The 14,642-nt window shown below is 41.3% G+C and overlaps 1 protein-coding gene, 1 long non-coding RNA gene and 1 pseudogene across 2 annotated transcripts in view; 2 read left to right on the plus strand and 1 right to left on the minus strand.

Annotated features, from left to right (window-relative positions):
* LOC122941055 overlaps positions 1-12,166 on the minus strand; it is a 74,750-nt gene extending 62,584 nt beyond the window's left edge. Inside the window, exon 1 of the long non-coding RNA XR_006390411.1 lies at positions 9,985-12,166. This is a non-coding gene — a long non-coding RNA (uncharacterized LOC122941055). The remainder of the gene's footprint in view (positions 1-9,984) is intronic.
* Positions 1-14,642, plus strand: part of LOC122941054 — a 94,799-nt pseudogene that overhangs the window by 27,658 nt on the left and 52,499 nt on the right.
* Positions 1,115-7,025, plus strand: LOC122941053 (interferon-induced protein with tetratricopeptide repeats 5-like). Its single transcript, XM_044298043.1, has 2 exons — positions 1,115-1,239; positions 5,060-7,025. Exons 1-2 carry the CDS (start codon positions 1,235-1,237, stop codon positions 6,501-6,503), a joined length of 1,449 nt encoding a protein of 482 aa, XP_044153978.1. The 5' UTR covers positions 1,115-1,234; the 3' UTR covers positions 6,504-7,025.

The raw sequence follows: 14,642 nt of genomic DNA on the forward strand, positions 1-14,642 counted from the left end.
CTTTCCACCTTGTAGCCAAACAATCGGTTACCAGAGGCTAGGTGCACTCACGTACACCTGCACCCTAGAGGGAAGTATTAGTACAAATAGTGAAGTTCCACCAGGTAATATCGCAATCAGCAGGTTATTCTACTTACAAAAGGTCTTAAAATCTCAGTCATAAAAACAAATCTTTTTTCATCACAGATCCATCCGACCCGGGTTTCGCCAGTCTAGCTTCGTCAGGGGCGATTTCTTTAAATTACAGGTCATATCTCCTATTGTATTTTTTCCAGCTTTTACACATTTTGTATTAGCACTTAGACTTTGCATATTTTGGTTTATATTATATCACATCACCATTTATGGATAGCATTATTTATTTAATTTTTAACATAGGTGTTATTTTCTTGTACTTATTCATTATTTGAATGCCTGATTATGTTGGCCTTTGGCTTCTAATCTTGGTACTACCTATTTTTCTGGGGACCCACATATAGATTTAGTAGTATTCCCATTGATCTCAGGCTTTTGTTTGCACATTGCACTTTGGTCTTGGCCTGTCATTTATACTTGTCAGTGACTACAGACAATTTGGGGCAGCGCTATGATTGGGATCACTCTGATATATTTTGAGAGATCCTTTTTTGTGTCTGTGTATTTTTTTGCCCTCAGTAAGAGAACATTTTTTGAACATTTTTAATTTAATGTTTTTAAACAGGTTGGGGCGAGAAATAAAAAAAAAAAAAAACTGACGAGATTGACAAGAAAGAAAAAAGTCATCAGTCCTAATTGACCTCAAAGTGTTACATAACAATTTTCTGGCTACTTGGAGCATTTTCAATTCAGGTAGAATTTGATTCAGACCCAAATCGAACCTTTTGACAGAGTTTGTCAGAATGGGACCTAACATGATTTTCAAGAAATTCACTCATCTCTAGTAATAAGACATTTCAAGACAAGGGATGAAGACATGTCCGGAATGAATACCCTCACCGTTGGCTCTTTACTAACATACTGCAACTGGTTTTGGTTTCCATACCTTATCTAATAACTGTCATCTGTTTCTATTCCTGGCAATCAGCAGTATCATTTCTGCCGTCTTTCCTCCTTGTAGTGATAGTGGAGTGTGACTTTTAGACTTTCAGAGGAGGATTGTCCAGACTAAAAAAGCACAGTGAAAGGATAACTGGGTTATATTAAGAAAGCTTCCTCTTCAATTCACAGAGACCTTGGGAACAGGAAACGTGACGAAATGAGGTAAAAACTTTAACTTTTTCCTAAATGTTTTGTTGATTAACCTCTAGGTTGTCATAATTAAAGGACTGTGTGCTATATCTTGTCAAGTTGTGGCTATAATGGCCCAGCATTACTAATGGCACAATTCGGCACATCTAGGGTTTCTACACTTTTTTTCCCAATATGCTTGGGATGGAGGTGGGTCTTTGTAGAAAGTGGGCAGAACTTCGATGGAAGGGGTAGACTCTAAGATGCACCATTTTGCGCAAATATTTAGGAAATTTGTCTTAGGCCTGTTTCACACTTGCGCTGTGGCTTTCCGTTTTTTTAAGATCTGGCATGAGACCAGCAAACGCCTTTTAATTCCATGTGCTACTTTCTATTTATAAAACATAACATTTATTGAGTCCATATTAGAAATAGCTACTGACTAAATAATAAAAGTTTAAAAATATCAGCTGTGTCACAGTTTCTTTTTGTCTTTATACACCAGGGAACACTGTTGCCTTCACAATATAAATAAATAGCTCGGGAATATAGCGAATCTTCACAGCGCGGTCATGAAGACTTACTCATCTACTGTCCCTATGTCATATATCATTTTCTTGGTGCTATTAATCCGTTATAGAACCATGTGCACCTGCTGTTTTAAAAGATAACTCAAACACTGCCCCACCCGACATGATTCACCAGCTAATCTGGCGTCCTCAGGGAATTTGGGCAGAGTAGCACATGGAATTAAAAGGCGTTTGCTGGTCTTATGGACCATTTGTAATTAAGTAAAAGTGAGAGGTGCCTTGACATGTGCTAGGGGTCAGCACTTGTTAAAATTTTGGAATGGGGGCATGGTCTCTAAAAAGGGGAGGGGTGTATGTCCAGAAACTTTTTGGGCTGTCCGTTATTTTTGTTCCAGTTGTCCAGAAAAATGCTAAGAGAAGTTTGGCAGCCCTGCTCTCTAGACCTGCACCAGATGTATCATAGTGTTGAGAGCGAATATTTGAAAAGCAAATTTTTATCACGAATATCGGCACTTCGAGAATTTGCGAATATTTAGAATATAGCGCTATATATTTGTAAAATCGAATATTCGTTGTTTTTTTTGTTTGTTTTTTAACACAGTACACATCAGGTGATCATCCCTCCCTTGTTCTAGCTTGTGGGCCAATAAGAAGGCTTTGTCACAGCAAACATCCCTAGCAACCAATAGGAATGTTGCCTACCCCTTACTATATAAGAACCTCCCCAGCAGCTATTTTCTAAAGTTTATTGCAGTTATGAAAGAGACAGCAGTGTGATTGCTGTGCTCTGTGCTCTGTGTATTACATTAGACAGTTAACTTATATATATAATTCAGATAGTTAGGAGGAGATAGTCAGTGTAGGTTAGATTGATCTATAGTGTAGCTGACCATACATACATGCTACAGACATAGGGCTGTGATGTCACAAGTTGCACGCATTGCGAAAAAATATGCGCATCGTTAATTGCCGAAAATTCGCAGGCCCAAATATATGGTGCCAACCATTTTCTCCAGTCTCAGGAAACTTATACCAGCTTAAAAATATAGCATAAGTGACCCATGCCTGTATTTTGGGTGCATTACGCAAATATTACATTGCAGATTTTTGCAATCAAGAATATAATCTCAAATTCGCGAATTCGCGAAGATATGATGAATATTCTACAAAATATTTGTGAAATATCGCAAATTTGAATATTGCCCCTGCCACTCATCACTAATGTATCACAGGAGCTCAGGATGGATGAGAAATGTGGGGCAGGGATAGATCTTTTTCACTGACTCTATATCAACATTGGTTGGTTTACTTTCAGACATATTTTTGTGCCAGAATTGTGCCAGGTTCTTGATGCAAATTAGCACATTTTAGGTTTGCTTCCCTTTCTCTCACCTTCAGCTAAGACTTGCCCATTTTGAGCATGTTAGGAAAAAAAGGTTAGTAACCCTAGATGTGCGAATTGCTAAAATGTTCAGCTCTAAGGATGGGTCATCGATATTCTACTTCCTGAAAACTTCTTTAATAAATTAGGCACATCTCACTCTAGCGTACAGAAGATCAAGACTGCCATATGAAACTCCAGTCTTGATAAATTTACCCCACAGTATCTGGCGGGGTTTTCTGCTGTCTTTGAGAAATTGCAGTGGATGGGGTTTTCAAAACATATTTAGCGGAAAAAGTTTGCGGAAAGGGTGCAGAGTGGCATAGTGGATTTCACCCTTTCAATGTATATTGTAAAATTCATTGTAAATATGCAGCTTAAATGAGTTTTCTGGGATTACTATGGTTTTCAAGAGTTGTAGTTGTTTGCACATCTTCCCAATCTATTTTGTTCCCATTTGGACCCTGACCCTGTTTTCATCATATAGACAAATCACTCTGGTTTATTTCCTTTCTGTATGTAGCACTTCCTATTGTTGTATCCCAAAAAAAAACATGAGGCACCAACAGCATCAGCAGTGTCCCTAACAACAGCCCCCAAATGTATACAAACCCCAGATCAGCCCCCAAATGTGTGCAGACCCCAAATGAAAAGCTAAGTTTATATATATCCCAGTTCAGACCCCAAATTTATACAGACCCCAGATCAGCTTCCAAATATATACAGACCCCAAATCAAACCCTAAATTTATACAGACCCCAGATCAGCTCCCAAATATATACAGACCCCAAATCAAACCCCAAATTTATACAAACCTCAGATCAGAAACCAAATTGATAAATACCTAAAATCAGACCCAAAATTTATACAAACCTCAGATCAGCCCCCAAATGTGTGCAGACCCCAAAATCAAACCCCAAATTTATACATATCCCAGTTCAGCTCCCAAGTTTATACAGACCCCAGATCAGCCCCCAAATTTACAGTATATGGACCCGAAAACAGCACCCGAATTTATACAGAGCTCAGATTAGTTACAAAATTTATACAAACACTAGATCAGACGCCTGTCACCCCTATAAACCCTAATTTACACTTTTTACCCTAAATGCAGACCTCAGAACAGACAAAAAAAACACTCACCTCTCCTCCGGCAGGCACCTGGGCCAGTGCTGCACTGTGACCTTATGTCGCACAGCCTCAGGTGATAGTGCACCCCTACCCACACTATGTTCTGAAGCTGTACGCTATCCAGACCAAATGCTGCGCCGGTGCCCAGAGAAGAGGACCAGGGTATGGTGAATAATGCCATATTCATTGCTTCCTGGGCCTCTTGTACTAATGAGCGCTTTCACTCCCTGAAGCACAGGCTGGGGAATGAGGCCCGGCTCTTATAGATGACAGACATCCATTATGGCTCAGGCCCCCCAGCCACTGCGGGCCCCGTGGCAGCCACTACAACTGCTTAAGTGATGGGTACGCCCCTGGACATAAACAAACATCACAGGAAATAAAGAGGTGCATGGACATAGTCATCTGAGCACAGCTAAGAACTGAAGATAGGGACAATAAAGGTAGAAGAAATACATTACAAAATGATAGCAAATTTAATCATATATTTTTTAAATGTCTGTTAATGCAAACCAGAATAGTCCTTTATACTGTGTAAAAATCTGCAAATAACACATGAATTTTGCATCAAGTTCACGGCATATTTGCTACATAATTAACCTTTCAGTTTGGATACACAGAAACCAAAGTTTCATTACATACATTACATTACATACTGAGGGCATATAATGCATATAACATTCTAGTTACATACTGTATCTGGTGGTGCATTTCATGTACCCTACCGCATATGTCATATATTGTGCATTTTATGTTATCACTTTTTGAATCAGTTACTAATACTAATCACCTCTCATATTCTTTATCCCAGTGGATCAGAAAAGGGGACTTTGAAGCTGCGTTTACTACAACTTAAATGCCACTTCACTTGGAAACTTCTTTTAGAGGACACAGACCCTGATGAATTAGCAGACAGATTGTATGATCAATTGACATTCCTCGTCACCAAGAACAAATACATGGTGTACAATCTACTGGCCTATGTGATGCATCTGAAAGGGGACAACACACAAGCTATTGCCCATTTAGAGCAAGCAGAAGAAATGATTAAAGAGAACAACCCGACTGGGACTGATCAAAAGTATTTGGTGACATACGGAAATTACGCGTGGGTGTTCTACTACTTAAACCAGTATGAAGATTCTCAAAAATATATAGATAAGGTAGAGAAGATATATAAGGAACTGAAAGATACCACAGACGTAGCTGAAATGTATGGTGAAAAAGCCTGGTCATTGTTACACTTTGGTGGGCGATATTATGAAGAAGCAAAACAATGTTTTCTAAAGGCTTTGGAGCTGGAGCCAGAAGACCCTGAGTGGAACAGTGGATTTGCAGTAGTGGTCTATAGACTGGAAAGTTTTGATGGCAGAAAATGTCCTGCTTCAGAATGCAAATCACTGGAGCTACTGGAACGTGCAGTGGAGAAGAATCCAAATGATGCCGTGGTGAAGTCACTTCTTGCCTTGAAGCTTCAAGATCTAAACAGGACAGATGAGGGAAAAATCTATATCGAAAAAGCCATAAATCAAGCTCCAAGTTCTCCATATTTACTCCGTTATGTAGCAAAGTTTTACAGGAGAGCTAGAATGGCAGATGATGCCTTGTGTGTCCTACAAACTGCAGTAGATCTCATCCCAACTTCTGCATTTCTGCATCACCAAATTGGACTCTGTTATAGGCAAAAGTATTTCAATGATAAATGGAGGTTTGGAAACAGGAACAGGTATATGAGCCAAACGGAGACTGAAAAATTAAATGACCTCCTGCAAAATACTCTGTTTCATCTTGAGAAGGCGGTGGAATACAAGAAAACTTTTGTTTATGCGTATGTAGATTTAGCAAAAATGTATTTTGCAGCCACTAAAATTAAAAAAGCCGAGGACACGTTTAAAACCGTTATGGCATTTACCACTCTTACTGATGAGGAGAAGCAGCAGATCTATTACAATTATGGACGCTTCAAGGAATACATGAGTTCTGAATCTGAAGCCATCAACTACTATAAAAAGTGTGTACAGATTATTGTATGCACAATACAGAGAGATTTAGGTGAAAAGTCTCTAAAAAGAATCGCTGAAAAGAAGATTCAGAACGATATTCTTGATGCTGAGGGTTTCGCTTTGCTTGGCTTTGTCCATAAGATGAATGGGGAAATGAACGATGCAATCGATTGCTATGAAAAAGCCTTAGAATCTGACCCTCACAATGCGGAATATGTGAGTGAACTCTGTGAGCTGAAGCTGGCCATCTGAAAAAGAAGCGACACAGAAGACAGATCTTGTGTTTTAAAATGTACCCTTTTTCCTTTCTACAGTACTGTGAACAATTAAATTCTAGACATCAGGTGGGGAGAGGAGGGGGATGCAACTGCAGTGTCGTCATGAAGGGGTGGGGAATAGAAAAGGGAATCTGATTAGTCAGGGCACACAGCATGTACAGAGAAATGTAGGTTGCTAGACTCTTCAGGCTGAACTATATCTAAAATATCTCTTCAAGGGGTGATTTTCTGGTAGCTACAGTATAGGTACTCTATAACAATCATTTTGTTAATAAACTCTGCCTCTAACCAAACCACCAAATGGTAGGTAAACTATAAAAAAAGGTATATACTTAATTTGCACACAACTCATCGTGATATGATGTATTACCTTCATTGTTTTCCAAAGGAATGTACTTTATGCAAATAAATAAAAATGTATTGACATGCTCAAATTTAGTTTAGGATTGTATTAAATTTGTAAAGTTTTAGAACATAGCTAAGCTTTAATACAGTTGCAAGAAAAAGTATGTGACCCCTTTGGAATGATATGGATTTCTGCACAAATTGGTCATAAAATGTGACCTGATCTTCTAAGACACAACAATAGACAATCACAGTCTGCTTAAACTAATAACACACAAAGAATTAAATGTTACCATGTTTTTATTGAACACACCATGTAAACATTCATAGTGCAGGTGGAAAAAGTATGTGAACCCTTGGATTTAATAACTGTTTGAACCTCCTTAACTGCAGCCAAACGTTTCCTGTAGTTGCAGATCAGACGTGCACAACGATCAGGAGTAATTCTTGACCATTCCTCTTTACAGAACTGTTTCAGTTTTAGTAATATTCTTGGGATGTCTGGTGTGAATCGCTTTCTTGAGGTCATGCCACATCATCTAAATCGGGTTGAGGTCAGGACTCTGACTGGGCCACTCCAGAAGGCGTATTTTCTTCTGTTTAAGCCATTCTGTTGTTGATTTACTTCTATGCTTTGGGTCGTTGTCCTGTTGCAATACCCATCTTCTGTTGAGCTTCAGCTGGTGGAGAGATGGCCTTAAGTTCTCCTGCAAAATGTCTTGATAAACTTGGGAATTCATTTTTCCTTCGATGATAGAAATCTGTCCAGGCCCTGATGCAGCAAAGCAGCCCCAAACCATGATGCCCCCACCACCATACTTCACAGTTGGGATGAGGTTTTGATGTTGGTGTGCTGTGCCTCTTTTTCTCCACACATAGTGTTGTGTGTTTCTTCCAAACAAATCAACTTTGGTTTCATCTGTCTACAGAATATTTTGCCAGTACTGCTTTGGAACATCCAGGTGCTCTTGTGCAAACTGTAAACGTGCAGCAATGGGTTTTTTTGCACAGCAGTGGCTTCCTCTGTGGTATCCTCCCATGAAATCAATTCTTGTTTAGTGTTTTATGTATCGTACATTCTCTAACAGGGATGTTAGCATATGCCAGAGACTTTTGTAAGTCTCTAGGATTCTTCTTCACCTCATTGTGCAGTCTGCGCTGTGCTCTTGCAGTCATCTCTACAGGACGGACACTCCTAGGGAGAGTAGCAGCAGTGCTGAACTTTCTCCATATATAGACAAGGCTTTTGGAGATACTTTTATAACCCTTTCCAGATTTATGCAAGTCAACAATTCTTAATCGTAGGTCTTCTGAGAGCTCTTTTGTGCATCATTCACATCAGGTAATGCTTCTTGTGAAAAGCAAACCCAGAACTGGTGTGTGTTTTTTATAGGGCAGGGCAGCTGTAACCAACACCTCCAATCTCATCTCATTGATTGGACTCCAGTTGGCTGACACCTCACTCCAATTAGCTCTTGGCGATGTCATTAGTTTAGGGGTTCACATACTTTTTCCACCTGCACTGTGAATATTTACATGGTGTGTTCAATAAAAACATGGTAACTATTATTTGTCTGTTATTAGTTTAAGCAGACTGTGATTGTCTATTGTTGTGACTTAGATAAAGATCAGATCACATTTTATGACAAATTTGTGCAGAAATCCATATCATTCCAAAGGGTTCACATATTTTTTCTTGCAACTGTATATAATGAGAGCACTCTGACAATATTGCACTAATATTTTAAATATATATAATCTAAAGCATTTAAAAATACAAATATTGATTTGTGGAAATAAATCATTTTCCACTGTAATATTCCATGCTATCTATAAACACACGGTGCTGTGATATGACAGCATTGTTACTCTAGCTATAAATGTATAGTGCTGCGATTTTGCACAGTACTTCACAGTTTAAAGGGGATTTCTGGTTCTTTTATATTGATGGCCCATCCTCAGGATATGTCATCAAAATCTGATCCGTTGTGGTCCGACTCCCAGTGAGATTCTCGGCCTCTTCTTAGGCCAGTGACGTCATGTTCATTGGTAACATGGCCTAGGAGTGAATGAGTCTGAGCTGCAATACCAATCACAGCCACTGTACAAGGAACAGCAATGTGCTTGGTATGCTGCAAAGAGGCCACAGAGCTCACCAGAGCAGCGTGCTTTCTACCGTTTATCGGCAGGGGTGCCAGGAGTCAGACCCCCACCGATCACATCTTCATGACCTATCATGAGGATAGGTGATCAATATAGGAGGCTCAGAAACTCCTTTAAAATATTTGCATGCAAGACATGTATAACGTAAAAAGCAAATATAATAAACTTCGTTGAGGCAGAGTCTGGAGAGGCCGGTGGTCATCTGCTATATGCGATTTTCTTCCTTATGCACTGTGCACTTTTGGTTTCACAATTAATGGATTAAATGAAGGCCGGTGAGTGCCGTGGATTATTTTACCTCCCTGTTTTATATATAATATACTATTTAGACCAGTGAATCTCAACACTAGCCCTCAAGTATCCCTAAGGCTGCTTTCACATCTGCATCACAAGCTCTGTTCAAGGCTTCTGTCACAGATTTGATCAAAAATAGCAGAGAGAAAAGTCCTGAAAGCAGGACTTTTTTCTCCTCTATAAAAAAGTTCACCTCACCCGAACAGAAAACAGAAAGGAAACCGAACGGATCCTATTATAGTCAATTTGATCTGTTAGGTTCCGTTCATGTCAGTTATGTACTGAATCCAGTACTTCAATTATTTTCTTTCTTCTGCTCCTATAACTGAGCAGAAGAACAGAAATAGCTAGGGCAGATGCGAAAGCAGCCTTACGGATAATTGTTTTCAGAAACTCCTTGGTTTTACATATGTGATATTATTATTAGTACATCACGTATAACCATATAATTGCTGCATGGAATACGCTCCAGTTATGATCTATAGGCAGGGGTGCACCACTAATGAGGCCTGGTGAGGCAATCGCGTCAGGCAGCACCAGGTAGGGACAAGAGGGGGGCAGCAGAAAGGCTAGGTGCACCCGTGTCTATAGGAGTAACTGGAGTTGACAAACACAAGTTTTGATATAGACATTTTGAGTGGGTTTGACTGTACCTGACTTAACTCAGTGACCCACATCCAAGGGTCGAACATCTGGGGCACAGTCAGGTTGAGATGTGGACGGGGTGCAAGATGTGCGTTTCTGGAAGTCCTGCCTTCCCATGCCCTCTTCTGTTTGCACTGCAGGAAGTTACAACAGCCAGGGATTCTTTCCAACTGTCGTAATTTGAATCAGACAGAAGCTGTGTTGGGAGAGATAGAAAAGGAGGTGGAGTGCTGGGATGTGACAGCTCTGGAGGCGAAGTATGTGTAATGTGTGTACCTTGTGTGCAATGTGTATGTATGTGTGTTAATCTGTGTGCACTGTGGGTGAAATATGTATGGGTGTGTAATGTGTAAGCATGCACGTGTATATATGCAGGGGTGAATTGGAAACTCAAAGTGGCTCTGGAAAAAACTAAAAGTAGCCCCATTTTGTAGTCTGGTCCGAATTGACAGAAGAGAGCCAACACAAGTGGCAGCAATAACGTATTAAGGTATAATACCCCAGCAGCACAAAACACCTTCCCAAAAACTTCCCCTCTATAGTGGCCAGCTCCAGCTGTCATGTTCTGTCCTCCTACTCCAGTTGCCTTAGGATGGCAATACATTTGAAATCAGGAGTCAGGAGGGAAACGTCAGATCATTACTTACCATGACTGGCGGCCATGAGGAGGGCTTGGGTGTCCCCCTGGGCATCAGCCTACCGGGAAGTTTCCCTGTAGGGTCTTTGACCAGTCCTCCTCTATATATATGTAAGTGTAATGCGTGACCTGTGATTTAACTGCCTAGTTCTCTAGGTAACCTATTGATGTACTGATCAGGAAAGTGACAGAGCTTGGGTTGATATAGTCTACATGCACTGGATTTGGTATAATAACTCTGCATCAACTCATCGCTCTGCATTCCACGACCTGAGGGCCATTCACCAAGGAGGAGCTGCAGAACTAGATGGTTTGTCTCTATCTAAGGTCCGGAATCACTAGCAAAGTTCTCTGCTTTGGGTTAATTTAGATTTTTAGAGAATTAAGTTAGATTTTTTAGATTACCTTTGGCTAGTAACACTGCTGAGCTGGAAAGAGAAGATTTAAAAGGGACCATAAGAGAAACTGGAAAGACCAAAGCCAGAGACAGAGCTCTCCAGCAAGAGAGGAGCCGTTTAGTGGTGACCACTGCTTGCCGGACATTACATAGAGGTTCTCAAGTTGACTGTCATAAACCACAGATGTAGAAGCAGGTATATGTTTGCCTGACTATATGGGACTCCTTTATGTAACTGGATCCAGGTGGAAACCGGATATTCTGGCATCTTGTTTACCTGATCATCTGCTGTAGCGCTCTGCTATGATGCGCTGTGCGCAGGGTCACGTGGGGACGCCGCTACGTCTCCTTGAGAGGCGGGCTGGAACGCATAACGTGCGTTCCATCCCTCCTCCTGATGAGTGCGGCGTCATCACTGTGGGCTCGGTGTGCATCATCAGGTATGGAGCGCTCGATATTAGGCATCAGCTGTTGTGATTGTTTATTTAGACCACATGTGTTTAATCTTTACCGGAGATATAAATAGGGGAATACGGTCACACTTTCACTTATATCCCGACGAAGCTGAGGCGAAACTCGCGTCGAGGTTCCTATCCTGTCCTGTGCCTGCTGCTTTTCACCCTCCATCATGTCTTGTGGTATGCTTTTGATGTCTATCTGTAGTTGATAGCTCGGCTCCTCCATATCCTTTATTGTAAGGTCTTGTGCTTTATTATTTTCTGAGGGTTCAACCTCTCCCTCTGCTGCTAGATTCTAGCGTCTGTTTGATTATTTTTCTTTAACTGCCCTTCGAGTCAGCTCTGCCTAGTGGTTATGTACGGGGTGATGACCATATGCTTTTTACTTTACAACAGTAGCATCATTAGGCCTACTATATTGTGAATCACCCTGATATATACCATTGGCATACTTGACATGTTTTCCATCTTTTGGTGGGTAGCAGCGGCATTGGCCAGTGGATTGCGGTATCCGGTTTCCTGCTGGTTCTTCATTTTTTTGTCATTTCTAATATTTTATAAATCACGATATGTTGATTATAATTAAATAAATTATATTTTGGGAATATTTTGGGCATTTTCTTGTTGTTTGTTCTCTAACAACATTATAGGTTTCTACTATATTTGTTAGAGCCTAGATGGGCAGGTTTTCTTTTGATGTTTGCGGTGCTGTAGCTTTACCTAACCAAGTGATGCGACAATTTAGATGTGTATGTGATGCTGAAGTGACCAAATAAAACATGATTTGGACTTTAACCCCCGCTGTCTGTGGAAATCTGTCATTGCCAACCCCTTTGTAAGAGAGTGATTCCTACAATATATAATTATCATAAGATGCACCTAGTTTTTATATATATTACAACCCAAATGACCGACTTAGCCCAGGAGGGTGGGAGTTCCTTAGTAAAATCCATCAAGATGTGAGTCCAGGGTCTCTGTGGAATGGGCAAGGAACAAAGAAAATCTGCTGGAGGTCTCCTGGGTACCTTTGCCCTAGCACATACATCACAAGCAGAGACAAAGGCACCCACATCATCACATCACCACATAGGTTACCAATAGGCCTCGGAGACCAGATGTTTAATGAAAAATAAGTCAGGCCCTACAGGAGAAACGGATGGACGATGTGCCCTATTTTCAGTCTGTCCTAGATATACTCCCTCTCTCAGGGTCAGAGAGGATAAAAATCCAAAACTTGATAAGTTCCCCCGTACTCCAATCAACATTTGGGGAATGGTTTTTCATTTATTGCGAATTTTCCGATTGCCGATTTTCAAGAAAATAATGACTGGAGATCACGAATGGTGCAAGTGCGGCACCTGAGGGGTTAATTGTGTGGATCACAGCCCCCTGTAAGAAATCGGGTGCTGCCAGGCAGCAGGAGGCAGTTATGTACACAGTTCTTAGTATATTCTAACTTGAAGCGTCCCCATCACCATGGGAACGCCTCTGTGTTAGAATATACTGTCGGATCTGAGTTTTCACGATCTAACTCAAATCCGATGGTATATTCTAACATAGAGGCGTTCCCATGGTGATGGGGACGCTTCAAGTTAAAATATACCATCGGATTGCAGAAAACTCCGATAGGGACTCCAGACTTTACATTGAAAGTCAATGGGGGATGGATCCGTTTGCAATTGCACCATATTGTGTCAACGTCAAACGGATCTGAAAACCTGTTATGCAGACGGATCTGCGGATCCGTCTGTGCAAAAGTAGTCTACGGACACGGATCACGGACGCAGATGAGAATCTTGTGTGCCTCCGTGTTTTTTCACGGACCCATTGACTTGAATAGGTTCGCAAACCGTTGTCCGTCAAAAAAATAGGACAGGAAACACGGATCACGGACGCGGATGACAAACGGTGCATTTTCCGAGTTTTCAACGGACCCATTGAAAGTCAATAGGTCCGCAGAAAATCACGGAAAACGGAACAACGGACACGGATGCACACAACGGTCGTGTGCATGAGGTCTAAGTCAACCAGCCAAATAACCCACACCACCTAACATCAATATCACAAATTCTCCTCTAGCGTGTATGTGAGGAAGGGAGGAACACAGTGAGCGCTCTGTCACTACAAACGCGCTCGCATCACCATGTAGCGTTTCCTAGAGATCACGTAAGGGGGAGGGGCGCAACCCAGCAGCACATCTGCCACGGGAAGACCATGGCTGAAACCCAGATTGCAGCATTGGAGGCCAGAGAGGTAAGTTGGTGAGGCTATACACAGGACACAGCACAGCGCCCGGAAGAAGACAGGAACACATCGGAGCCCTTTTGCACCACCGTCAAGGTATCTCAGCGTGGAATGCGTTCCTACCACTAAACTACATGAGTGTGAACATGGTGTGAGAGGTGGTAAGATACAACTTACAGCCAAGCTCCCACATACCTCCATAGTAAGATCACTCAGGCAGTGGGAGAGATGAAAAGGCTGTAGGCCCCACCTATAACAAGCCATGTGACACAGGCTACCAGGTGCAACAGAATGCTACCAGCAGTACGCAATGGCACTGTAACGGATCACCTGGCACCCCGACTGAGTACCTCCGTTGCTGGATGCTCCTAGCGTTTCCTGAGGTCTCCAAGCACTCTGGCAGACACCACCATCACCGAACCGAAGCAGCATATAAGTCCTCTTCAAGCATATGCATGCTGTAGGCAGTTGAATAGGAACCATACAAATAGGTTTTCACTCCTAGCAGTCAAACTGGGACAGCATGCAATAAATCCTCCCCCAAGAATGAGACGACACTTCACCTTGAGGTTTAAAACAGGAACCCCCTTTATTTTAACACAAGCATTGATTTATACATATCTTCCAACAAGGTACCACCCACAGGCTCTGCAAAACAGCCAATCATATGTATCTACAGTATTTAAACCTTCCCAGCATTTGTACACAAAATCCCCTTCCCTCTATCTGTAACGCAATAAACAAAACACAATGAGCATTGTCTGAGATGTAATTAACCAACACAATAGCATTGTCTCAGACGCAATCCACAAAATACAATTATCAAACGTAATGGACTAACTTGAACCCTGGCATACACAGATACAATGTAACAGAACACATAATAACATACATAGTATTTAAGACAGCCTGAATGCAATCTGCTACACA

The sequence above is a fragment of the Bufo gargarizans genome, chromosome 6 (assembly GCF_014858855.1).
Source record: "Bufo gargarizans isolate SCDJY-AF-19 chromosome 6, ASM1485885v1, whole genome shotgun sequence".
NCBI lineage: Eukaryota > Metazoa > Chordata > Amphibia > Anura > Bufonidae > Bufo > Bufo gargarizans.